Source organism: Pseudonaja textilis, chromosome 1 (assembly GCF_049901715.1).
Source record: "Pseudonaja textilis isolate UNSWEBS1 chromosome 1, rPseTex1.2, whole genome shotgun sequence".
Taxonomy (NCBI): domain Eukaryota; kingdom Metazoa; phylum Chordata; class Lepidosauria; order Squamata; family Elapidae; genus Pseudonaja; species Pseudonaja textilis.
Genome location: NC_141990.1, coordinates 78,703,059 through 78,719,433, shown reverse-complemented (window position 1 = coordinate 78,719,433; position 16,375 = coordinate 78,703,059). Strand labels below are relative to the sequence as shown.

At 37.4% G+C, this 16,375-nt stretch overlaps 1 protein-coding gene across 18 annotated transcripts in view; it reads left to right on the top strand.

Moving 5' to 3' along the window:
- Nucleotides 1–16,375, top strand: part of ARID1B (AT-rich interaction domain 1B) — a 410,221-nt gene that overhangs the window by 209,916 nt on the left and 183,930 nt on the right. For 13 of the 18 annotated variants that reach the window (XM_087939034.1, XM_087939108.1, XM_087939107.1 and 10 more), the window contains one exon: nt 13,532–13,573. The exons of the other annotated variants lie outside the window; for them this stretch is intronic. In XM_087939034.1, coding sequence (XP_087795160.1) covers nt 13,532–13,573 — 42 coding nt within the window. The remainder of the gene's footprint in view (nt 1–13,531; nt 13,574–16,375) is intronic. 18 annotated transcript variants of the gene reach the window in all.

Here is a 16,375-nt window from a genome sequence, read left to right as displayed (position 1 = left end):
GTGCGAGCCGAGCGCATGAGGCCGGTTGCTGCCCAGGCGCTTCGCTTGTTCCATATCAGAACTGCTCATCAGAGCCAAATGCAGCCTCATCAACATTGACTGGCGGGAAAACCGACTCGGGGCATTTGTGGGCTGTGTAAAGCAGAGCTCTGTCTATCCTGTAGATCTTTTAAATGTTACAGGGACATAGTCCGTTATTACATTTTCCTTCCTCTAACATCTTGCATATATATCCCTTGAATTCTCTCTCTCTCTCTCTTTCTCTCTCTAGGTCTCTCTCCTTAAGACTTTACAAACGTACGTTATCTATTTATTCTGTGGCATGAACCTGCTATTGTTACTACTCTCTCCTTTTGAATTTGCTTGAATCTGACTCTTTCATTACCCTTTCACATTAAACTCAAATTTGAATAATGAGGATGAGCATCTTTGAGCTGTGGTGTCAGCTAAGTATTGATTTGGGTTTTAGAGTCTTTCAAATTTTAGCTCTTTTCTAGATCTGTAAAAATAAGACTAATGAAGGTCAACCTGAAAAGGCAGGTGTAGGAAAAAATAAGACAGAAAAACTAAATCAAATGGATAGGGGTTTTTTTTTTCTCTCTCTCTCTCTCTCACACACACATACTGTCTACATATACAAACATGCACATATATGTGTATATAATGCACATACACGTATGTATGTATATGCTAGGATTTAGAAAGCAAGATTGGAAAATGCAGAAATTCTTTTTTGTTCCTTAGATTGGCTTTAAAATATCTTGAAATACAGAAAAAATAAAACTTCTAAAACTTCTGCTTATCTATTTTTGAAGCTCAAACTACAGTATATACCATTTGCTTTGTTTTTATAACTAAAAAGAGAAATGTGGATTTTATATTTTGACTTTAGAAGTTTATTTTTTGTTTTAGCAATCTAGTTCTAACTGATGAGTTTAGATATTTCATTTCCAAATCAATTCCACATTTCTGCTAGACTAGTATACTGTAGAAAAAAAATGACAAGATGATGTTCATTGAACTTTAACCCCCTCCCATCCCAGTCTATAGAGCAGGGGAAGGATTGAATCAATCAGTAATCTGCTTTATTGGATGCCAGATTTTTTCATATAGATGTACTGTATATATATATAAGTGTGACTTTATCTTCAGTGGTGTTTTATAAGTAAGTTATTTTGAGTCTACAGTGCTTCCTGACTTGTGAATTTTAATTAAAGAGGCAAGCACACACTTTTTTAAAAAAATGTTTCTCTGTTCTTATATATATATGGGAATAGAATTAAATGTCATCTGAGAATGCAGTGATAATAGTGTAGAATAATTAAATACATTTGCCTTTCATCAACTGTGCAGTCTGAAGATTTTGAAAACACTTCCAATTTGCTTATCCTCCTTAATGTTTCTGGTATGCCTCTTAAGCAAGAAATAATTGTTCAGTTCCATAGATTTAAAAAAGTAACATAATTACAGAAATATTGTTGCATTGAAAACATAGTTTATATTTAGCTTTTTAAAAAAATACTTTATAAGTCATATTTTAACTATATTTCACCATGTAAATTCTAGTATATTAAAGAGCAGGAGATGTAGGTCTAATTGTTGAATTACCATAGTAACATTTTTTGTAAACAATTGCATTAAAATGAACTTTTTGTGCAGCATTTTATATTTGAAGTAATATAATTGATTTTATCAATATCCATGTAAATATTAAAGATCTGGATTTCAAGATACATAATATGGAAATAGGTTTTTCAGCTATTTACTGATTTTCTCATTTCCTTTGTTCATTTCTCTTGCTCTCATCAAAAATAAGTATTCTACCTAAGTATACCTGTAGCCGAAGCAAAAAGTTTACTACATGTTTCCTTGCTTAGGCTATAATTGTTTAGTATGCGGTCCCTTAAACTGCAGATATTTGTAAACTCCTTACAAAGGCAATTATAATGAAGGTTGTCAGTAACTACTTTTTATTTGATCTGAAGCACAAGTTCTTTATTTGAAAGAACCACTTTTTTGTTGTGTGGACTACATTTGTATGCATGAAATGAACTCTAAAAAACATGAAAGTGTTGAAAAGATTTGCCAAGGCTAGATAGTTTAGAGATTAAAGCTCTAGCCTTTCACCTTTGAGGCTGCACTTTAAGTCTTTCCTCAAAGCCTGTGTAAAATGAGCTGCTTGGTCTATGCTCAGTCTTCAGTACTTTCAACCCCAAAGTGCAGAACTGATATAGACTGTTTTTGGAGAATATAAATTTAGTTATAGGATTTGAAAGTATTGTAAAGTGTTTACAACCCTATTATATTTATGGATTTATTATGTATGTAGGCAGACAAAGTAATGGAAACACGTCTCTATAGATATCAGAATTTCTGCCTTCACATAATCACATGTGCATGTCTGAATCTGTAGTCTATGTCAATGTCTGCATTTATTAGCTGCTAACTTGAATTACAAGCGGTCCTGTAATTCAGCTTTAAAAAGCAATTTAATTATCTGTCCTTGAAGTTAGAAATTGCCACTCTGCCACCCTGATGGACATGTAATTGCATTTTGGGCATTTGGACACTACAACTTTTGTTGCCAAGCTCTCCGTGATCATCTGACTCTTCCCAAGAAAGTTAGCGAAGAAGCCAGCAGGGAAGCTTGCAAACTTTTCCCTGCCAGAGGATTTCCCATCTGCCCCATGCCTGGGCGCTGTGGTAATATCTGCTGTAGGCTTCCTTTCTTCAACCTGTCTCTGGAATTCCCTTCTGTTCAAGGAAGGAAGCTGCCTTCCCTTCTTTGGCAAGGAGCTCTTTCTTTCAGTCTGATTAATAACCCAGCTTCTGGGAAAGCCTGGATTGTAATCGTTGAGCACATGGGTGTCTCACAGTCACTTCACTCAACGACTTAAATTCTGGTCCCAGTTGTGGTTGTAAGTTGAAGACTCTGTAGTTTTGGGTGGGGCAGAAATACATGAAAGTGTTTTGTAGACCCGATGTTACTATGAAGTATCTATATTTCATAGAACTTTTTTTTTTGTTTGCACTGTTAGCCAATCATATTTTAAATTGGGAAGGAATTTTTCCATATGAATTGCCTTATTTTTTGAAAATGGTTTGTTGCTGAAGTATAATGCCTATATTGCATATGGTCATACACTACCCTTTCTGCATGCAGCAATTCTATATCCACAAGCCTTTTTGCAGCCCTCCAGGTCATTTTGTGTGGCTTACACCCTCATTCTGTGTAAAGCACAGGTGTCAAACTTGCGGCTTCATGTTGCCATCAGGCGATGTTTTTCATGGAGCTGGGATGGGTGTGTCGTGCGTGTGATGACTCCTGCCCATGTGCCACCAGTTTGACACCCCTGGTGTAAACTATACCTACACCCAGAACAAAAGAAGTACAGCAGCAGCTTGATAGTCCTTCATTTGACCAGAAAGTGAAAAGCAGCCTGATGCCTGAGGGCAAACCATAGTACAGAGAAAGTGTAGTGATCCCAAACTATGATAGCCTCCCAGAGCATCTCAGTTGAAATAAAATCAGTTGCTTGCCTTGGTGTTTCCACACTGAGTGCCTCTCATCTTCCACTGCTATCTCATCAGAACATCAGAAATGCCTCACACTTCTGTGTGCTCTTGTGATTACAACTGTGGTTCTAGTGCCAGCTAGCCAGCCAGCTCAGTGTCTGCTACTCTCCAGCTGGTGTCTTTGTCAACTGGCAAAGACGTAAGGATGTCAAAGAAAACTACAACTGCCTATGTACCCTGGCCTTGCCATTATGGGAATGATGCCAGATCAACACATATTCCAGCTGTTCCCTGCTCAGTTCCCACTTCCTTCCCTTGCTTTTTCAATTTTTTTCTAATATCTACACAAAACCCTATTCCTTGCTAAAGAAAAATCAATTTTCTGCTTCTCACATAAAAGATTTACTTCAGCCCTGCACACATTTTTGAACAGGTGTTTCACTTCAAGGAAGTTTTATGCAGAACAACTCTTCAAAGCAGCTTCATAAGGTTATGTGATTCATCCACTTCTAAATGTGGAGCATTGCATTCTGTGATGTGAAGCAGTTCAACAAAGGGAGGTATGTTGCCCCTGTGTGTCGGTGAGAAAGAACATGTTTCATGCAACTTAAAATACCTCATAGAAGTAAATCCTGCCAGTTGGCATAACTATTGCATATATTTTGTAATCATTGTAGGAACTGCCTATCTTGTTTGCTCGAATGGTCACTCATTCAAAATTGTGTACTTTTCCCTAGCTACTGGCAAATCTAACATTACATACAAATGTTCTCCACAGATTAAGAAATTATGGAAACTATATTAAGTTAAAGCATCTTCTATTCGTAAAAGGCCAGCATCATTTTATTTATTATCATGCTCTGAATTAGAATGCTTAGAAGCAAAATATTCTTTGCTTTGTTTTTTTTCCCTCTTTTGTATATTCTCTATTAATTATTTCATTTTTTAGAAATCAGTAGCTCTTATTCTATTAAACAACTGTCATAGACATAGTGTATTATTGTTGTGCAGTTTTCATTATGTTTTAATCAAATATGCTTCAGATCAAAAGCATAAAATTCTCTTATATGAATTTTAACCATTTTTCCTGAGTTCTAAAACGCAGTTGAAAACTGACAACTATGGAGCAAAATATCATTTCACCTATTAAAGATACTGTGCCTGTCTTAGAATTTAAAGGCGTAGTGGAATTGTGTTCCTCTCAGCTTCATTGCTTCATGAATATTACTTATTTCAATATTCATTCTCCCTAATATTTTATATACAAATACCTTTGTTTTCCTTAGTTCTTTCAAACACTTCACAGCGGTCTTGAAATCAGTTATCCAGTATTTGCACAAAGCCAGGCAAATGCTAGATGGAAGCCAAGAGATAAAGGGTCAGATGACTAGCAAGCCTTTACTTCAAATTTGACAGCTATAAGACTTATGGACTTCAACTCCCAGAATTCCTCTTCCAGTCATGTTAGCTCAGGAATTCTGGGAGTTGAAGTCCACAAGTCTTAACTTTGCCAAGTTTGAAGACCCTTGCTTTAGTTTATAATAGGAATTAAGGATACATTGGTTGACAATAAGATGGGAAAGGGAAAAATGTGTTAGCATAACAAAAAACAAGATGCATGCCAATTGATTGGGGCTTTTCACATGGTGAATTATGATAGGGTCAGAATTTCAGCCAAGGAATTCACCAATAATAGCCCTGAGGATGTGGTACGTTAAGGCTATAGGGTCAGCAGGACTGCACAAGCTCATTCTGGATGCACTATCTTGGCACCAAATTTAAGGGCAGCATGATTTCTGGTTGGCCCTGGAATTAGGATGTGGTTAATGATAAAGCAGAATGTGTTCAAAAAACAAAGTCAAAAATAAACATAACTGCTAATGTGACATATATAATATATTGCTTGTTTGCTTCTAAGTAAATGGCAATGTAACATCTGAACAGAAGCCATGAGTAGGCTGTGAGTGTTCATTTATTACATTGATGGACCACTGAAAATCACCAAGAAACACAAGAAACAGTATGTGGTAAAATTCATAAATGCACAAACAAGTAAACAAAGTACAATTAAATTAAAATGTGACGCAAAAGCAACCAGATTCACACTTGCAGATTTACATTTTTGCCTATGATATGGAATTTCCCCATATTGCCTGCTCTAGGGAACATAGAGATAATTTTTTTTGAAGGGGGAGGAAGGGATCAGTCCTGAAAGTTTTGTGGCTGAACTTTTTTTCACAATTTAAATAGTCAACTGTAGCAAAAATAATTGATCTAGAGCTCAGCTGTTAGAAGTATTATATATTCCCAATGATAGGGTTATAATTTCTGAAAATATTAATATTTGATTTTACATCCAAATAGTATGGACATGTATTTTGATCCCCGTTATAAACTCTATTCTGCCCTTTAATTAATACCTGTAAGATTGCCATTCTGATCTAGAAAAATCCCATTGAAGTCCATGAATCTTACTTTTGAATGAAATGCACGTGGTATGCTGTAGATTATTATGTAGGTGATTTGGTGAGTGTTACACAACATTATAAAAATAATGCCAGAATTGGGTATCTTTGATTTAGCAGTTTTTCCACCATTGCTACCTAAACTTTGTAGCTTTGAAGATACATGCTTGTATGATCAGAAATGGGTAACAAATACCAATGCTTTAATTAGCAAGCAAGTAGTTAGTATGCATGCTTATTCAGAAAATACATTATTTAGAAAATTGATTTTAATCAATTATTTAAATCAGGTCTTTTCTGGGGTGATTTAAATCATTTTGATTTAAATCAATTTATCCTGCCCTGCTTTCCCTGCATCCCACACCTCCTTGTAAATTCTCCTCATTCTCCCTATTAGCATATTCAGACAACACAGAAGCTCAAGGACACTTTGCTCATGCTGAGGTATTACAACAGAAATGACAGTGTTCCTTCCATTTGATCATCTCAATATATCACTAACAAATATTAAAAACTCCAAAAATACGCATTTACTTGATAATTTATTGATTGCAGTATTAACATCCCATCTGTCAGGATAATCTCCCAAAGTAGCTTCCAATTGATAAAAAATAATTTTAATTAAAAAAGCAATAACTACTATTTGAAAACAAAGCAAAGCACTTTCTTATCAATCATTCCACAGATCAGTACTTGTGTTTTCAATAAAACATATCACAGCTGATTTTAAGGTACAATAAAAGGGAATGCAATCACCCTCAGATTTTATTTTATCTAATTAGTTTTATTGCCTTGAATTATAATTATTGACCTGTATGCTTCGATCAAATACTACATCATTCCTTTGAACAGGCCGTTCTGAATATGGGCCTTATTACTATGCTAAAAAAAAGGCCAGCTTCTTGTGTTGGTTACATGTTGTTAAAATAGCATTAAATTAAATTGTGGGGCTATTCTTAGTGAAGTCAGAAATGACTCATTAATTATGGCACTGATTGTGGAATTCCATCTCTTTCTTGTTATGACTGTCTCCAAATGCTGTAAGTTTTCAGCACAAGACAAAAAAGCATATTTGCTTACCCAGACACTTGGCTGTGTTTTTGCAACTATATTTTGTATTATTACTTTTATGATTTTTTAAAAAAATATATTTTCTTGTTCTTCATGTGTTCTGCTTTGGGATTATTCTTAATGATAAAAAGTCACTGCATTTAAAACTAATAAACAAGGAATAAAGACCCTGCTCCAACCACATATTCAGTGAAAACAAATTGAAAAGTGATCATGTATTACCAGCTTCAACATCATAATAAATTCTTATTTCTTCATTTAATTTCTGTGGTAGCCCATCACAAAGGGTGACTCTGGGCAGCTTACTGCTCTAAAAAATTTAAACATTTTTTAATTATCTAATTATCCAGTTTAAAGCCAAAGATGGGGTCCTTCACACATTCGGTGCCCCAGGCACATAGCCAAGATTTAGAGCCCCACAATAGGGCCAGCAGGGTTGGAGGCATTGCACTTTCCAAAGGGAAAATATTCTATAGGGCGAGGATACAGCAGAGAAGGTCCATCTTCTGATCCCTGCCATCCAACAGTCTTTGGCTGATGAGAGCCACAGCTTCCAAATCTGTTAAACCAAATTGCATGGGTTCAGTTGGAAAAAGTCCCTTGGGAAATCTGGTTCCAAGCCATGCAGGTTTTTAAAGTGACAACCAGAACCTTGAATTACATCTGGAAATATACCTATAGCCAATGCAGCTCACGCCAGTGGTGCTTACACGTGCATGTATCTCACACCACTTACTATCCTAGAAGCTGCATTCTGCACCATTTGAAGCTGCCAAATGCTCTGCAAGGGTAGCCCTAAGTAGAAGGTTGGAACTGAATGAGAAGTTATAAGAATATGAGTTATGGTGACAGCCCCCTTGTCCAGGAAAGGGTAAAACTGGCACATCACCTGAAGGTGTGCAAAGACTGTTCTAGTTATGGCTGCCACCTGCTCTCTGATCAGGAGCTATAAATCTAAGGGAACCCCTAGATTGCATACTGGGCCTGTCTGGGCAGTGCTGCTCCATATAGAACCAAAGATGGAAAGACCTTCTCCCCAGAGGGACCAAATATCCACAGCCACTCAGTCTTACTGGGGTTAAGTCAGATCTTAATTTTCCCATCCAGATCCCAACAGCCTTCAGACACTAGGCTAGGACATTCATGGCACGACTCAGTGGGCTTGAGGTAGAAATATAAAGCTGGGTGTCATTTGTATATTACTAATATCTCACTCCAAATTGGAAATCAACTAACTCAGAGTAATCTCCAAAAATAATCTGTTACTGATTGACCATAAAGACATATGATTCCCAGCTGAAAGGATGTATCCAATTTATCAATAATGCACAATTGATCTTGTATGATGATCTTTCTCTGATAAAGGCCTCAGGTAGTAGCTAAAGACTGCTCACCAGCACAACAGACAAAATAAACACTGCTGCAGACCCAGATCTTTGCTTTGTGCCTGTATCTATCCTGCATTCTATCCAGATGCAGTTCATGCATGAAAATCGAGGCCAGACTTAATGCAAAATAATAAGTGGACACTAATCAGAAGTCAGAATGTTACTCTTCCTAAACCATTAGAAATTCCCAAGAAAAGAAATTTAAAAACAAATACCGTGTTTCTCACAAAATAAGGCCGGGCCTTTTTTTTTTTTTTTTTTTTTGAGCCCTGAAAAAACAGCTAGAATGTCTTTTCGGGGGTGAATTAATTTCTTCCCCCCGCCCCCCTGCACCAGCGCCGTCTCCAACAACAGCGTCTGAGTCGCTCCCACTTTTCCCCCGTTCCCGTAACAGCAGGAAAAAAAGATTTTGAGGTACCTGGGAGCGCTGCACGCTGCGTTTTGGTTTAATCCTGAGGGGCTGGGTGGGCGTGAGAAGAGCCGAGTGAGTGTCTCTGCTGCTGCTACCCTTGGTGCTCCAGCCTCAGGCTCTGCAAGTTTGCAAAAGTCCCGGTGCACAGCCCGTTCCTGCATTCCAAGCACCCAGGCCGAGCTGCAGCTGTCCCTCTCTCGCCAGCGCCATCTCCAATAACAGTGGCAGCAGCGGAGGGAACCGTGGAAGTTACAGAGGCGCCTCCCCCACCCAAGAAGCAGCTAAAACGCTTCCTCTCAATTTTGCATGTTTTAAATTAGGCCTAAATTTGGGGGGAGGGGATTAATTTCATTTTATGCCTAGAAAACATGCTGGGCCTTCCTATTGAGGGGGGCGTATTGTTGGAGAAACATGGTTTTATGAAACAAATGAATTTCCACCCTATATCTTTAGCTGGAAAAAAGGCCAAAGCTTTTGTCATGTTACATATGTTAATTGGTTGAGCACTGTTCATTTATAAGCAGATTTGCTCCATATATGTCACCTTTTTAGATCATTCTGGTGTCATGATAAAAGAGTTGAGGCTTGCTTTGAGAAAGGAAAATGAAAAAGTAGGATTACATTAATGTTTGCTTCACAGGAAGGTTGCATTTTTATATTTATTAGACCCTCTCTGTACATTAACTAAAATGGGCCTGCTGCATATGACTTGCAAATTTGGGGACAACCACTAATAGGCAGCAGAGTTGGTCTTTTGCATCTCTCTGCTGCTACATAGCATCCATCTGGATTTTTGTAGTCCAGATCTTTAGGCCTAGTTAGCTTGAACTTCAATGTAAGAATAGGAGGAGGAACCTTGGTACAAATAACTGAAAGAAAAAGCCATTTGATATGAATCATTTTGATAGTTTGTTTTGAAACCAACATTGCTTATTGTTAACACTGGGTCATATTTTGGGGTTAGTTTTCAGGCATATTTCTTACTAACAGACTCCCACTGAAATCTGGAGGAGTAAATACAAATGAGAAAGCCAAGCAGAGATTTAAGAATTTATCACTATGCAAAACACTCATATGCATCATAATGTCCTGGCATCATGTTAAGTGTTTTCTTGCAAAATTATGCCTTGAAAACGTAACTGGTAAAATAGCTTTGAATCCTGTTCCCCAGCCAATTTCTGTTTTCCTAGTATGAGTTATTTCTGCTTATCAGTACATCTATAAGTGAAGCAGTTTTGGGGAGAAATGTAAGATAATCACAAAACGCTCTATGTTCTTCTTTATAGCAGCAATCCTTTTCTATTATATGCCATTGCCCTCAAATCTACTTTCATATGTAAAAGACCAAATAAAACAAAATTTTCAGTTACTAGGATTATAAATGTTAAGCAGTAGACAATTTATTTGCATTCATTAATGGGAAAATTATGAGTAGTTATACTTTGCCAAACACAGTTCAAAGGTTTTCTTTCCATTCATGGATAAAGTGTTCTTTTCAGGACTCCCCCCCCCCCCTTCCCCCTCGTGCATGAATGCTTGGAAAGAGCCAGTATTCAGTAAGTTCACATGTACAGGAAAACATTATGGCCAGAATTAATTTTGGTAACTTTGCCTAAGGTCCTTGACTTAGATCCACAATTGACTCCAAAATTTGTGTTGCTAAGCAAGTTAGGTGAGTTTTGCCCCATTTTATGACCTTTCTTGCCACAGTTGTGAAGTGAATCACTGCAGTTGTTAAGTTAGTAACACGGTTGTTAAGTAACACAGTTGTCAGAAGGTTGCAAAAATGTGACTCTGGGACATTGCAGCCATCACAAATCCATGCCAGTCTCCAAGCGCCTGAATTTTGATAATATGTCCACAAGGATGCTGTAACGGTCATAAGGGTGAAAAACTATCATAAGTCACTTTTGTCAGTGCCATTGTAACTTCAAATGTCATTATACGAATGGATGTAAGTCAAGGACTATCTGTATAGAGTTTTTGTAAATAGAGATTGTAGTGCTTTTTTGTTCAAAGTTTGTATCAATTAAAATGTCAGCTGCTATTCAAAATCTACACTGAGCAAAATGTGGCAAATTAAAAAGTGCTGTATGTCCTGCTGCTTTCTTCATTGTGAAGCACTAATGAGAAATCCAGCACAATCAACTGTCAGGATACATTATAATAGCACACAGGGTGGGTTTGTGGACTTTTTTTCCCTGTGAACATCTAAGAAACTCAAATGTGCTTTTAAGGCTCCCATTTTCTACTATGTTATTAATGGCTGGAAAAGTTTTCAATACAGTGGAATCCAAACAGCTACAAACAGCCTTTGTTTAAGAGTAGGTTACTTGAATTCCTAAGTGAACCTATTATTTACTTTGATCAGTGAAAAACAGATGAGTAATGGCAAGAGATGTTCTTGAGAGATGTCTTAGGCATATGATAAAATCTTTGCCCAAACTGTTCGAAATACACCTTCGCTTCCACTAGAGGGGGATTCCTTCCAGACAAGGTTGTAATATGTTAAGAAGAGCAATTCCTGCAGTCCTGACATTTTGCAGGAGGGCTCAGCAGGGTTTATTTTACCACTGTGTGCTTTCACAAAGGCATCCTTTTGTAAGGGTGATGGCATAAAAACTAAAAAGCCCTTTCCTATCAACAAATAGAAGTTGTGGATACTTTACCCAGATGCCTCTTGACGTGAGATGAAATGTTGTATCAGAGAATTGAGGACAGCTAGTCCTCAGGCTAGAACCCTAATTGGGATTGGAATTCCTGTTGCTAAGCAAAGGAGTCATTAAGCAAAAGATCATGTGCTTAGTTATGGCAGCCCAGATTGCAATCAAGAGGCCAGAACCGCACAGTTGTTAGGCTAGGACCTCAAATTTATCCTGCCTTGTGCAAATTGCCTCTATTTCAACCTTCCCCCATCTCTACCCTTTTGGCTGCCCTGCACTCCTCTAGCTGTTCCTGCTATATTCCACCACCCCTCCCAGCTGACCTTCTTGTTTTCTCTCTTCTGTGGCTGGGCCTGAGATTCCAGCTCTGGGCAAAGAGGAAGCAGGATGGAACCAGTGGAGGAGATAGGGCAGCGCAATAATCTCCTGCTAGCGCAATAATTGATACCTGGCAGATTGTGAAGAGCGTAGCAGGACAGGCTGGAAAGGTGAGGCAGAGCAGCTACATCACAAGGTGAAGTAGGAGAGAGATGGCACGTCCCAGGCACAGGTGGCAACTGTGGGAAGCAAAATTTTGGGGTGGCAGCAAAACTGGAGGAAGTGTGGGAATGCGGTTTATGTGGGAAAGGCTTGCAGTCTCCAACTGGGGGTGGAGGTGAGCCCAGTGCCAGCTAAGCCTACCTGCAGGCCCTCTGCTCGTTGGCCCAACCCTCCTCCTGCAAAGCCTAGCGAAAGGTCAGCAGATTCCAGTGCACTTCCAGGTCTTCCAGCGGCTTCCTAGTCTTGCAGGCCTTGCATGCTCCCATTGTCAAATGAGAGTTCACTGCCCTGCTGCACTTGTCCCAGGTGTCCCAGGTGTGTCCCAGGTGTTGCTTGACAAGCACCAGGTTCCCAAGCCAGTAGGAGGAAGAAAAAGCCAAAGGTTAACTGGGATGGCAGCATAGGTAGGTGGCGGAGGACAAGGGGAGAGATAAGCAGTGGGAGAAGTTAATGCAGAGGCTGTTCATGAAGGCAGAAAAAATGTGAGGGAGCTACCTACTGCTATGTGATCCTTTCAATGAACTCTTTACAGCATTCGGTTTTTTAAATTTTCTTGTAAGAAACTTCAGAATTAAAGTAGTGTATCTTCAGTTATTTTCTTAGAGTTCTTCGTACTGATAGTCCTCAACTTATAATTGATCATTTAATCTAGCATTCAGAGTTACGATGGACCCACCCATCCCAATTTGTACTTATGACCTGGTTCGAAAGTTCTAATTTCCCCCCTGTAGTCACATGACCACATTTCAGGCATTGGGCAAATGATCTGCATTTATGGCTGTTTGCAGTGTCCCATGGTCATAATTTATGACATTTTTGTCAAAAACTGGTGTTTATTTCCAATTTTTGGCAAAACACATAGTGGACACTACATTTGCTTAATGACTGAGGCAGTCACTTAATGACTAGAGATTCATTTAACAACCATGGAGATTTTATTTTATCTACATTTCGTGTTTCTAGACAGCCCATCTCACTCTGGGAGGGTCTTGCTTAATCACAACCAAGCAAAACAAGTTTGTAAAACTGGGTGATGAACTGCTTTACGACTGTAGTGACTTACAACCATGCTTCATTATGGCCATAATTCAAGGACTACCTATAGTTTAAGAACAAAGTACAGTTTTGAAGCTATAACTTCCTCCCTAAGAAATGTGACTGATTTCTGATATTAATGCTGGTCCCATCCAAGACAAGAGTATAGCTTGCCTTCTGGGGACAAACTATTGCATAAATATTATATATTGTGCCACATTTTATTTGGCTACTTTTTATTATGGCATAAAAGTTTTCCTCCATCCCTAAAAAAGTGTTTTTATTATTTTGCTGAGTATAATTTCTGCTTAGATCAGCACTGCTTTTTTAATATATGAATTTAAGTGACACAATGTGTGTCTGTTATAACTTGCAAACTCTCTGGCTCTGTTCACTTTTAAGTGACTACTTTTGAAATTTTATTTCTCCTTATAATTTCAGGTTGAAGTTTTAGCCTCGGAGGATGCTTCATTTGGACTCAAGGTCTGTAGATGATGACATTTCTTTTCTTGGGTACTCTTAAGTGTAAAACAGCTGGTTTAATTTTATATAAGAACATTTACTTTTTCCTGAGAACTATATCATTAATTCCTATCCCAAGTAATATTTTGAGATTATTTCACTCAAGATGGCATTTCATATTGTGTTTCACTTTTTTTCTAAATAAATTTTCTTTGCAAGAGAGATCAAGTTGGTATATGAGAACACATTAGAAAGTAAAGCTAATCACCTTTTAAATATAACATTTCATAGAGGATGGATTTTGTTTTGTAGTTCAGTAATGTGGCTCATGAGGACATGGTGGCTCAGTGGCTAAGATGCTGAGTCTGTCAATCAGAAAGTTCGGCAGTTCGATTCCTAACATTGCATAATGGAATGAGCTCCCATTACTTGTCCCAGCTTCTGCCAATGTAGCAGTTCGATAGCATGTAAAAATGCAAGTGGAAAAATTTGATGGGAAGGTAACAGTGTTCTTTGCGCCTTCAGTGTTTAGTCATGCTGACCACATGACCACAGAGACGTCTTCGGACAGCGCTGGCTCTTTGGCTTTGTAATGGAGATGAGCACTGCCCCCTAGAGCCAGAAACGACTAGCATGTATGTGTGAGGGGCACTTTACCTTTACTTTAATGTGGCTCATGCATTTACACTGAGAGCCAGATGATTTCTGAGCACTTTTGCAGTTTTCGCATGCTTGATACTAAATATCTGACAGGATAACTTTTTAAGGTTTTAGATCAAGGGTCTTCAAACTTGGCAAGTTTAAGACTTGTGGACTTCAACTCCAAGAATTCCTGAGCTAACATGACTGGAGGAGGAATTCTGGGAGTTGAAGTCCACAAGTCTTAAAGCTGTCAAATTTGAAGTCTCATTTTAGATTTACTTTTACAAATATTAACTTTATTTGTCATTAATGAAATTAGGATCTTATTTTTTTAATGGATGTCCTTAATGGTAAATTTTACATAGGCTACATAATGGACTAGTGAGAAAAAAAATTGAATAGTGGAAAGGAGTAGACATCTGAAAACCTAATCTTAAATCATGAATTTTCGGTTGTTAAATAGCCATATGATATAATACGTCAGAAAGGTATAGAAATTGAGTAATCACCAAAGTAGAACAATTGGTAGGAAAAGAATAAAGCTCAACATTCATGATGAAAAACTATGCACATAGTTGACACTGTGGAGGGAGAATCAAAATTACCACTTTATTAGTTAGTAAATATTTATGACACTATGATTTACTACTGTTTTATTGTGTTGTGATATCTGGGAAACTGATTTAAAATAAATTATTAAAAATAAATAGAGCTGCTCCAAAATTGTTTGAAGTGTTTAACATATGGTATTCCGTAGTATTTTCTAGTTTGTATTTAATACGCAGCAGGCATGCAGAACATTCACTGAATATTTAATAAACCTGGAGGGTCAGCTTTTGCAAACTCATCTCCATAATCCTTCATGCTAGCTGAGTAAACAGAAGTATTATTGAAGATTATTGTAGCCAATAGCTCTCATTGTGTGACCCATTTTGGAAAAGACTGTTATTGTTTTAAGGTTAAAGTTGTACTTTGGGAAAGATATTTAGATCAATTCGTATGTGGCACAAGCTGGGTATTTGCCAAGTGAAATTTTCACTTTCATTTAAATGCACTTACTTCAAGCTCTGTCTGTTTGGCATTAACAAATAAGTGACTTCAAAGTCACATTCTGGGTTGGCTACTACAATAGATGACTAAGCTAGAACATCTAATAAATATTTTCTAAAAGCAAATATGCATAGAATGCTTTCATGAATAAGCAATTCACCAATCCTCATATTACAGCCACTTCAGGAATAATGTTGCTTTTTGCTGTTCTGAATGCATATACCTTATCAGAGGATTTCAGTGACAATAACATAAATCCTCTTCTCTTTTTAGTCCTATGTAACGTTTCTGGAACATGCTTATTTCATTACGTTTCATGAGATTCTGACATCCCTGCTTCTATCACATTGTTGCTTCCTTATGTTATAAAAATAAATAATTCAGTGCAATTTATCTTCCACAATCATTTGTGTAATTGACCTCCAAATATGAGTTTATAAACTTGTTGCATCAATAATTATCAAACAAGCATGGAGTATTTGTTGATTTAAAAAAAAAAATCATTGGTTTTTAGTTTATTTTTTTATTTTCTGATCTGGTACTGGGGGAAAGGAAGAACAGTTGTGTCATGTAACGTATTTCTTAACTTAAAACTTCACTAGATATTGCACATACTTTCTATATTATTGTATCCAGTGTTTTCTATTTTCCCCCCTGAACAATCAACATTTTATTAACAATACCACCACATTTTATTAGCCATTTTCTTTTTAATCTTCTACTGATGGTGCTTCAACACATTTTGCTACTGCAAACGGAACACGAAATCTTTGTATAGCCAAAAAGCCTTTTTGTACATTCAGAGCTCAACTGCTACCTTCATCATACCTCCTATGTGCTGTTTCCTTCAGCAGCTTGCTTCATTTTACTGCTTGGTAGAACTGGCCCAGCTCCCTACAGGCAAAGATTCATCCAGAATAAGCCAAGAAATTCTTAGCAAAATGAGGCCTAGTTGTGGGAAACAAATACACTTTAACATATCGAATAGCCAGTGTGTATTGTGTAAAAAAATCCACAGTTGTTTCTAAGCTATGAAAACTAAATTTTACATAAATAGTCCTAAATCACCATGTTAATAACTTTCAGTTTGAAAGAATTAATATTATATAACTGAATTTCTAGTAGTTTCAT